Consider the following 10,243-nt stretch of genomic DNA (forward strand, 5'->3'; position numbering starts at 1 on the left):
AAGCTGGTAACAGAGACGTCTCGGTTGACGTTTCTGTGTAGTATGGGGCTAGCCCAACCGAGGTGATATAATGTATAGGCCTGGTGGGTTCAGGGTCTTTCATCTTACATCTGCCTGCGAGCAGTTTGGAGGTGCAAGATACCTGAGCGTGTAATGTTAATTTTACCTGTGATCCTTTGAATAAATCAGCACTGTTTTGAAGTTACTTGGACTGTCTCGTCTCTCAGAGTTAGCAATGGTAACAAGAACCAAAATAGCTCTACACATGTTATGTGCAACATTACAGCAACATAACACCAGGCGGTGGTTTGTCTGTAACTTGATCTTTACAAGCTTACAAGGAACAAGGAAATAACTACATAGCCTGAATAAGATATTACAGGAAAACCACAAGAGTGTGATCAGATATTCCAGGAAAACCACAAGAGTGTGATTAATCAGATCAATGTTGGTAAAGACACCCTGGCGTGTCTTTTAATCCAAAATATAACAATAAACATATCCACGTCAGCTAACGTTTAGCTGCTAAAGGGCAACCGGCCGAAGACGGAGAATTTAACTCAACTGCTGGTTAAACAAACTAGGGACTAGGAGTTGAACTAATTAAAATGACAGCTGGCAGGATTTCAGCTCATCTAAAACTGAGTACAATTCCTGACGTAAACTAAAGCTAATTAGCTGCTATTTAAAGGGATTTGTAACGTCAAATCTGGCTCATGCTAACTATCATGCTAACTATCTTGCTAACATAACACACTCGTAATTTTCACTCACATATAATCCTGGTCTTCATGGTTTTTTGTCAAAACGACCATCTTATTCAGACAGGACACACGGAAAATACGCACTGTCTGGATTTACGGACCGTGTTTAAAAAATGACTATAGGCGGGGAAGATAAAAAAAAAATGTTATAAATGAAGAGGTTTAGCTGATTGTCTTGTAAGTAGCCAGCTCCTGGCTGCTAGCTTGACAGAGGGCTGAACCAGCAGATTACAAAAGAGAGAGAAAACGAAGAGCTCTCACTCTGTCTTCATATAGTAAGGCCTATCACGTCTAATGACTTTAACACCTTTAAGAACATCTAAGGCAGGGGTGGCCAATTCCAGTCCTCGAGGGCCGCTGTCCTGCTTGTTTTCCAACTATCCCTGCCTGACCTGCTGCTGATTACCTGGCTCAAGTGTGTTCAGCCAGTCAGAAGCTGGAAGATACTATCTAAGATGAAAGACAAAGTGAATTGGTATCTTCCAGCTTCTGATTGGCTGAACACACCTGAGCCAGGTAATCAGCAGCAGGTCTGTCACATATGTATAGGATTGTAACAGTGGTGGAAAGTTGTGGATCAAAACAAACAGGCCTGTTCACAGCCTGCAAAAATGTAAATATTAATTACCTCAAAAAACCTAAAGTAATTATATAAATCCAACACATTGTCTGTTTTTGTGTTGTTTTTTTTTAACTGAGTGATTCATGTTTTCAATAGACAATCTTTGGCACACATCATCAAGCAGAATTTTTTTCATAACATCTGAATAAATCCACTGCTACCTCCACCCTCTTTATAATCTAGTGTTTTAGAGTCATTTCAGCTCAAGCATGATCATTCCTTCTATATAATCTGAAACAATGACTTTGGCTCCACTCTACACTTGAGTTTGTGTATATGTTACCATAACAGCCAGTTTAACAGGTCCGCAACATAGTAATCCAATTCCGCTTAGCTTTTCTCACTGCTTCTAAAGAGGAAAAAAAGCTGTGAATGTTTTGGCAGAAGAGAACATTTTTATTTAAAGAGGATTTTATGAGAGATGTTTAGCCAGTATTATAGAAGATTCACTCAAGTGTTTTTACATGAATGTCGGAATGGAGAAAAAGAAGACAACAAGGACAGTAAAACTTGGAAACCATGCCCCAGACACATGTCCGATGATTGTTGGTAAAGTAAAGAAATCAATTCCGAGAATGAGAACTGTGAAGTCAAAGGAGAAGATTAAAGTTTACACATCTAAAAATAGCTCCATTACAGAAAATGGTACTAACACAAATGAGACATCAGGGAATATAATGAAGCTTTGTGTCAACTTAATGCCTGTTTTGGCTTTAGCCAAGGAACCTCTGGAGGAAGAGGAGGAGAGGGAAGAAGATACCAGCTGTTCGGCTGAAAAGGAACCAGAAAACAGCAATAGAAAGAACCCATCTGTCATCAAAATAGTGGAAAAAACACCCAATACAAGTGAGTCTTTCACAGGGTTAACTTTAGAGAAAGCAGCTGAAACCAAACACTTAAGTCCTGTCTTCGTGCTGCCACCTTTAACTCAAGCTAAACCAGCTCCCGAGCTTTGTGACCATCACAGGATCAACAGGTGCCTCACCCTTCTACCTCCCATCAGTTTATCTGAACAAAGCACAACCTTCCCTCCAAACGTCACAACTAAAAGCTGCAGAGAAGATGGACCAGTTACCGGACCAGTTACCAGACCAGTGACAGACAGCAGGCCCTGGATGGACAACCTTCTGTTCTCTAAAAGTGTGAGCAAAAGGCAAAAAATTGTTAATATATATAATGCCCTGCACCATGTTTTTAAACTTTACTGCTGGCAGGCTGAGTCTGCCGAAATTTTTTGCTCAGGTACAGGTGGTTCATTTTCATCTGAATGTACATTAAAGAAGTTTGGATTTGTATCAACCTTTATTGATAAGCAGGAGCAATTTCATCTTCATGAACAAGCCTGAGGAAACGATAAAATCACAAGTTTACACAAGGGGAAGGACAAATAATCCAAGTAGTGTAGAAATTAAGGTTTTGTAAAAAAAAATTGTTTTAAAAGCTACCTTGCTGAACAATAATAGTCACTGGTATGGTTCAGCAAACACACACACACACACACACACACACACTGTATGTTGCTAGGAATCACTGACTTTTTCTTGTTCTCCGTGCAGAAATCATCTGAGTTTCGACTTCCAGACATCTCCTTGTCCAGTCTGGATGTCCTGCTGCAGACAGTCACACAGAAACTAAGGGGGAAGAGGAGAGGTTGGGATGAAGAACCATGGAATGTTCCGTCCAATCAAAACCTCACTGCTGTTAGTGGAAGACTACTGAGAGAGAAGAGGTGTCATTACATAACATGCATCTTTATAAAAGACATAGTTATTGTTAATTGTACTGTACGCCTGAAACTGTCCTTACATGTGGATGAAACTATATTACACAATGTGTTATAATCCATTCAAAAATGTGTTAAATGTTAAACAGAGGGACTTTAAGGAACATTTTACCTGTCTTTCTTTTAACATCAGTGCAGCAACAGAGACATCAGTGGGTGGACACAGTGTAAACAGACAGATGACCCTTCCTCCACTTTTTCCTGCACAAAAACCCACTATCATCCTCTCTATGACGAAGAACAGCCTACTGCCGTCCAACACTCTGCAGTGACTCGTCAGAAAAAGCAGACTAGACTCACAAAATACACAATGTTTTAAAAATTATACAGGAAACAATATATTTTTATTATCCTTGAGACAAAACATTCCACAACAGACAAATACAAGTTTTTCTATCTACAGTTGTACATAGAGTAGATATAGATAAATCATTGTTCAAGTAGAACTGTGCAAACATAATACCTTCATACACATTCAGTGGTACAGACTTTGATTCTGAAATGAGACCAAGTTTTTGGTTTACATTTTCAAAAAATTGAAACTTTTCAAGAATTGTTAACATTTTGCATTTTGGAATAAAATCCTTCTGAAGCTTTATGGCTTTCTTTTCTTCTCGATCATACATAATACCCTGCATTTGGACATTAGGTAGTATTGATTTACAAATCAAAACCTATGTTTATTATTAACTATCTAAAAGGTATGTAACAATGAACTTGCAGTAAGAACTCCCTCCACATGAGATACAGCATAATGTTTCAAAACACAATTACTTTCTTGTGCATAGTATCATCAATTACATGTAACAAATTTACTACTACCGTTTGCAGCATTCCCTTTTTTTTTTAAAGCAATTTATGCAAAATAAAGATGAGATGGTAAGTGGTCTAACAATTGAAGGCACCAAAGCTATTATTAAGAAGCAATAACTTCTGGTTCTTTCTTTGGAGCGGACTGATAAATTGATAAATTTACCTCTACTGGCTCAGTTTCACTACTTCTTGCATGTCACCTTTTCCACTCTTTACTTCTTACCGACAGAGAAAATGCTTGACTGTATTTGGTCCTTTCAATCTGCACCCTGCATCAAAGTGCACTGTCCTGTGTGTTGCTGCCAACTATAAAGAGTGCAGAAGGATCTTTACTGGAGCTCTTTGTTCTGTGTTTGGACCTACTGGATGTACTGGATTCCCCCTGAACACCACCATTACTGCTGTTTGATTCACTGCTGACTCTCTGGCTTGTCTGAGATGTCTCATGGAACTTCTCCTCTGCCTGAGGTAATATGGTCATTGCTGTACTGTTGCTTTTCACTCGACTAGCTTTGTCCGCTTTAGATTTGCCCTTGCTAGATTGAGCCTTTTTTGATTTACCCTCTTTTGGTTTGCTGTCAGATGATGTCTCATGTTGCTGTAAAGTCTCGCTTGCCTGAGGGGGTGTAACCGGTGGCTGTGGTTGGATGGTGGGAGGGTTAATCCTGGGAGACAGTGCAGTCAGGTTGGTGTGTACTGTCCCGTTACTGGTGACCACATCGGTAAGGCAATCGTCATCAGTCTGCTCTCTTGCAAAGTTGACAAACACCTATAAAAATGAATTGGCTTTAACATGAGTCTCACTGATTTGTTCTCTGATAAATTTACATTAAAGGATACATTCACAATTTTTAAAACTGGTGTTAAAGCACTAGTCAGGTGCCCATATAAAACACATAAACAAAACAGTTTTTGCTTGCTACAATTGTTCCTCTTTTTCCTTTTAAGAGATGCTTTTCTAATGCTTCCATTGCGAGGCACAAATTCACATTCCTTCTGTGTAAGAAGCTTATATGAAGTGGTTATCTTCCAAAGTTCCCTGGACAGTGTTGTTCCTTGTTGAACTACAGTGGAAGGACAGCATCTTAAAGGCGGAATTCAATACAAAAAACTCTAAAACTTTGAAAGATATGCACTTGATTTGATTATCTCTGAAGCCTCATATCAAATATATCTCTGAATACACTTTTCACAGAACCAGAGCAACAGAGTTTGATTCTCTGATCATCAGTATTTCTGGCTACCTGTAGATCACCAGTCTTACAGAATGAAAATGCCCGGGTTTATGTGTTTTTGTATTCGGGATATTGACTTGGAAGATGGAGCAAGTAAGAAAGACAACGAGGTCACTTGTGTGGGAGCATTTTGACTTGGTTCAGCACAATTTGTAACCAACATCTGGTGACAACACATCATCAGTGGTAAGACACCTCCACACTAAGCATCTTGAGATGAGCCTATGCAACTTGAAAAATCACATGTATATTAATTTGTTTGGTGATCTGTTTGCAAAATGCCATTAGTCAGAATGCAGAGGCTGAAGGATATTTCATTACTGTCCTCACCTGGTCCAGGGTGGTCTGCGAAACTGAGAAGTCGATGATGCCCAGCTCCTCATAGTTGTTGGCCAGCACATCAAAGACACGGGCCAAACAGCAGTCATTTGAGGGCAGCTGGTACTGCAGCACATTCTGGTGGCGCTCCTTCAGCTCAATGCTGGGAAAAGTGTTCTTCATATAGGTGCTCACAAGGCACAAGTCCGGACTTGATTTAGTGTCTGCTAGACGAAGCATGATTGTGTAGCCGTCACCAAACCTGAAAAGTGAAGGAGAGAAAGAAAGAAATAATATTCAAAATTTTATACTGTTACATCAATACATACGAACTACATTTCTCCTCAGGGGTCCATTAAATATTTTCACATGGCAGCATCTGTTCAGATAAACAGATGAAGTGCCCTTAAATTTTCTGTAGTAATTCCCCTAATTCAGAACAGTTCACACTCTGACTGCTGTAGAAGCAGTTTTCAGTCCTCTCATATATCTCCAGTCTCCAACATTCTTTGAAAGAGTGATGAATTATGTTTGTTTAACTGGGGAGCGTAGAGTGTGGTTACCTGCTCTTCAGGTGTTGTACAGATCCAAGACACTGGAACCTGCCATTGACCATGATGGCCATTCTGGTGCAGAGAGCCTCACATTCCTCCATACTGACCAGACACACACACACACACACACACAATAAAACCCATTAGCATTGTGAAACTGAAGAAAGCTTTAGCCAGCTAATTAAAATAGCTGCAGCAAAAGAGGATTTTACAGAAATGGGATTATAGTACCACACTCACAGTAACCACTAGAGTCATACAGCAGTGTTTTTCCAGACTGAAGTCTTTGTTTTTCAGTGCTCCTTTGATAAAATAGGGAACTGTGGGCCTTCTTGTTTTGTATCTTCCATTATATTATCATCTCCTTTTTATTCTGGAGGTTCCAATCTAAAAAAACATGCCCACTTGACAGGCTGAAGCACAAGTGAGGATATCAGGCTTGGATATGTCTCAAAGACTGTGGTGTTTATGGCAAAAAAGGTTTATTCAGAATGAAAGTGAGCTCTTTGGTCAATGTTAGAATTAATATGATAAAAGAGAGATTCTTTTTTATTCATTCATTCATTTTCTACCATTGAGTCCCTGAACGGGGTCATGGGGGGTGGGGGGACGACAATCCCGGGGGGCAATTGGGCGAAGATGGGGTACACCTTGGATAGGTCGCCAATCCATCCCAGGGCTAACACATAGACGAACAACCACTCCTAGAAACACCAATCAACCTAAGCTGCATGTCTTTGGACTGTGGGAGCCGGAGTACCCGGAGAGAACCCACGCAAGCACGGGGAGAACATGCAAACTCCACACAGAAAGGTCCTGGGTGGTGCCCAAACCCAGAACCTTCTCGCTGTGAGTCAACGGTGCTAACCACTGTGCCACCGTGCTGCAAAAGACAGATTCTGTTTTTCAATATATGCTGTAATGCCAGAGAATGCATGTGCACTATCTGCGCACTGTAATTCTACAAGGCTAATGTGAGCATACTCATGTATTTTCCTTTGTTGATCCAGTTTTATCATATGAATAACAATTTTGTCGTTAGTGGTTAAAGACATTTAAGACTGAACTCCAAGGACACCTGGATTAGACTGAGTATAATCTTTGACTTATTTCACCTTTTGATAGATGATGAAAATGATGCTCTAGAAACATAGACACACATGAGATAGCTCTCAGCAAAACACCTCAATCTTCACTGCTAATTTAATTAATTTAATCATCCCTTTATTATTCCCACAATGGTGGAATTTACAGTCTGGGCACGAGGTAGTATGGGCTATCGGAATAGGGTAAATGCGCATGTACAAAATTGATTGTATACTTGCTCCTACCTGTGGGAGGTGAGAACTACAGCTCTTCCCTCTTTGGTGACACTGAGGATGCAATTCCACAGAAACCTTTTGGCTTTGGGGTCCATACCAGTGGTGGGCTCATCCTAGCATAAATTTAAAAAACCACAGCATGAAGAAAACAGACAGAAGTAAAAAATAAAAAAAAAAGAAAGGAAAGAAAAAGTTTGTGAAATATGTTTCTGTTTGTATTCGAGTCTGTTGAATTGAGATAATGCAAGAACATTCATCAAATGAAATATCTCTTAATTAAGAGATAGACTGATGATAACATTATGCATTATTCTACCCCAATGTATATACAATACAGTGTCTTGTCTGCACACAATAACATGAGGAGAGCTGTAGAGGAGTTTTAAAAGTATTTTTCAAATACTATCCAAACCCATACAGAATTTAACCGGTGATACTTATAATGCCAATGTGTTGGCTGTTTTCTACAGGGGGGAGATGTTTATTGCTTGACAGTAGGTGTCCCTGTTCATTCTCTGCCTATTTTAGCAATTGCTCTCCTGTTATTTAGTGAATAGATTTGATCCTAACCAGGAATATAACAGGCGGAGCCCCGATGAGGGAGATGGCAGTAGAGAGTTTCCTCTTGTTGCCTCCACTGTAGCCTCCGGCCTTACGCTCAGCGTACTGGGTCAGGCCCAGCTTCTTCACCCCCCACTGCGCCACCTACAGGACAGCAGAGAAACCACATCACTGTGCCACCTTGCAGCCGAATAAACCTGTCACTCCATGTAAAAGTGCCAAACCCTTTAAAGTTTATAAACAGTTTGGTTACTAAAACAGTGACATCTCTTCTGTACGCTGCAACTGAAGTGACCACCTGAAAATATCAGGACACTGAATTTGATGGTTCTTTTGGTTTCTGCAGTCTGTACCAGGACTACACTAGACAACTAGGAACTGGCAGTGTGACAGTGCAGCATGTTATTCTTATGACAGCTTTGGGGTGCACTGGTCCGTAATGCTACCTTAGAGACAGAGCCCTCTTGAACTCCCCGCAGGCGGGCGTACAGCTCCAGGTGTTCCCGGCCTGTAAGTAGGTTACTGATGGCGTCAAACTGTGGACAATAACCCATCAGCTGGTGGACTCGCTCCATCTCTGTTAGCACACTGGGAACCACACAAACATACTGGTAGTATGACTGTCATTGCAACTACTACTTCTTTTATTGTACACTTGAAGTGTCCTGGTTGATGTTGTTCACTTTGCAGAACAAAGCCTATGCAAAAGCTGAATAAGTGGGTGGTGGAGAGCATTTTTACCTGTAGTGGTTGAGGAAAGCCTCTCCATAGGTGATAGGCGTGTCTCCAGTCAGCATGCGAAATGTCGAGGTCTTCCCTGCTCCATTCACCCCCAGCAAGCCGAAACACTGAAGAACAGACAGTTCCAGGTTACAAATACAGGTTTATGACAAAATATAACATGTTTTTAGTCTCTAGTTGTAGTTTTAGGCTCAGCAGAAGCAATATTAGCGACAGTAGAAGCATTTTTAGAAACAGCAGCACAAGTATTAATAGAAATTACTCTACAGTAATAGAAGAAGCAGCATGAAAAACTGTAGTATCAGTAACAACAGCAGCAGTAGTAATAGATTCAGCATGAACAGTTACCAATCAATGCTGGGATATTTTCAGTTTGCTGCTTTTGGGAGGAAACAGTGATCAGTCACACTATGATAACTAGCAATGATATTTTGACTATATCTGCAGCAAATGTACAGTACAAAGCTGATTAGAACAACAGGCAAAAACTGAGAGTTGCATTTGGTGGAGTGTAATTACTCACCTCACCACGAGGAATCCCAAGGCAGAGACGATCTACTGCTGGCTTCCTGTTTGCTTTATAAACCTGAAAGAAACAAAAATGATGTTGCAGTGACAACTAGGAATTTATAATGTGCAAGTGTAATATAAAGTATTTCACAGTCGAGAAGATGGATCAAGGACTTTGCTCATTAGTAGGTGAACTATATACTAATGCTTCCATCAAGTTTGTTAAGAATTAATGTGTATCAAAAAGCATGTATATATTCCTTTTTGGAATGACATAATTTGTGCTTTTGGTAGAAATGCCACATGATATATATATATATATATATGTATGTAGATGTAGATGTATGACTTTTACTATCAAGTCATATAGTTTGCATATTTTGCAACAGGACTCTTGTAAGTGAATTACATATAGTATAATGTAATACGTCAAAATTGTTGACTTAAAAACAGGAGGTCAGTAACTTAAGAGAATTGGAGAGTGACAGTTTATTTAAACCATTACTGTCTATGTAGCCGACCACTTCACACTTTTGGTGTTATGCTGTTTGTACCTTGCTGAGGTCTATCATGGTGAGGATGTCTGACTGGGCTTTGCCACTTTTGACCCTCTCCCTTTCTCTGGCGATGTCCTCGTCTTCAGGCCCAAGAGGAGGCATCTCAGGCACAGCCCACCACCTGAACAGACAATACAAAACATACAAGATCAAAAAATGATTATTTTTCACTGCTATGGAATAGTGTAACTGTGTAAGCTACAATTTCACAGGTCTAGACAGACACTGGCAGCTAGGTTCAAGTCAACAGTTGACACCAAAAATGCATTTGAATAAAACAATTTGATTTCATACCACCTGTGCCAAGACAGTACCACGACGACAGGTAAGTGGTGACATAAGAAATGAGAAAAGCAGAGTTATGTATGTCTGTGTTAAGAGAAGCAGTTTTAAAAATACCTGAAGCGAATAAAGAACTTGTACTGTAGCAGTATGGTGAAGATGAAAAAGAAAACGCCCTCAG

At 40.1% G+C, this 10,243-nt stretch overlaps 3 protein-coding genes across 4 annotated transcripts in view; 1 reads left to right on the forward strand and 2 right to left on the reverse strand.

Annotated features, from left to right (window-relative positions):
• The window catches only part of r3hdm4 (R3H domain containing 4), a 12,949-nt gene extending 11,858 nt beyond the window's left edge, over window positions 1-1,091 (reverse strand). The window contains exon 1 of the mRNA XM_020612030.1: window positions 775-1,091. Coding sequence (XP_020467686.1) covers window positions 775-815 — 41 coding nt within the window. The 5' untranslated portion in view covers window positions 816-1,091. The remainder of the gene's footprint in view (window positions 1-774) is intronic.
• A 733-nt stretch (window positions 1,092-1,824) lies between these two features.
• LOC109966847 (uncharacterized) lies at window positions 1,825-3,459 on the forward strand. Of its 2 annotated transcripts, XM_020612029.1 has the most exons (4): window positions 1,825-2,232; window positions 2,320-2,528; window positions 2,943-3,115; window positions 3,303-3,459. In XM_020612029.1, the coding sequence occupies exons 1-4, from the start codon at window positions 1,851-1,853 to the stop codon at window positions 3,439-3,441; spliced, it is 903 nt and encodes a 300-aa protein (XP_020467685.1). In that variant the 5' UTR covers window positions 1,825-1,850; the 3' UTR covers window positions 3,442-3,459. The 2 variants fall into 2 exon arrangements, with proteins under 2 accessions (XP_020467685.1, XP_020467684.1); XM_020612028.1 differs by having other exon boundaries at window positions 1,825-2,528.
• A 68-nt stretch (window positions 3,460-3,527) lies between these two features.
• The window catches only part of abca7 (ATP-binding cassette, sub-family A (ABC1), member 7), a 27,937-nt gene continuing 21,221 nt past the window's right edge, over window positions 3,528-10,243 (reverse strand). Inside the window, 10 exon segments of the mRNA XM_020612032.1 lie at window positions 3,528-4,751; window positions 5,548-5,797; window positions 6,099-6,191; window positions 7,421-7,524; window positions 7,982-8,116; window positions 8,419-8,560; window positions 8,714-8,820; window positions 9,237-9,299; window positions 9,778-9,901; window positions 10,180-10,243. The exon segment at window positions 10,180-10,243 is cut by the window's right edge and continues 23 nt beyond it. Coding sequence (XP_020467688.1) covers window positions 4,257-4,751; window positions 5,548-5,797; window positions 6,099-6,191; window positions 7,421-7,524; window positions 7,982-8,116; window positions 8,419-8,560; window positions 8,714-8,820; window positions 9,237-9,299; window positions 9,778-9,901; window positions 10,180-10,243 — 1,577 coding nt within the window. The 3' untranslated portion in view covers window positions 3,528-4,256.

Source organism: Monopterus albus, unplaced genomic scaffold (assembly GCF_001952655.1).
Source record: "Monopterus albus unplaced genomic scaffold, M_albus_1.0 scaffold120.1, whole genome shotgun sequence".
Taxonomy (NCBI): Eukaryota; Metazoa; Chordata; class Actinopteri; order Synbranchiformes; family Synbranchidae; genus Monopterus; species Monopterus albus.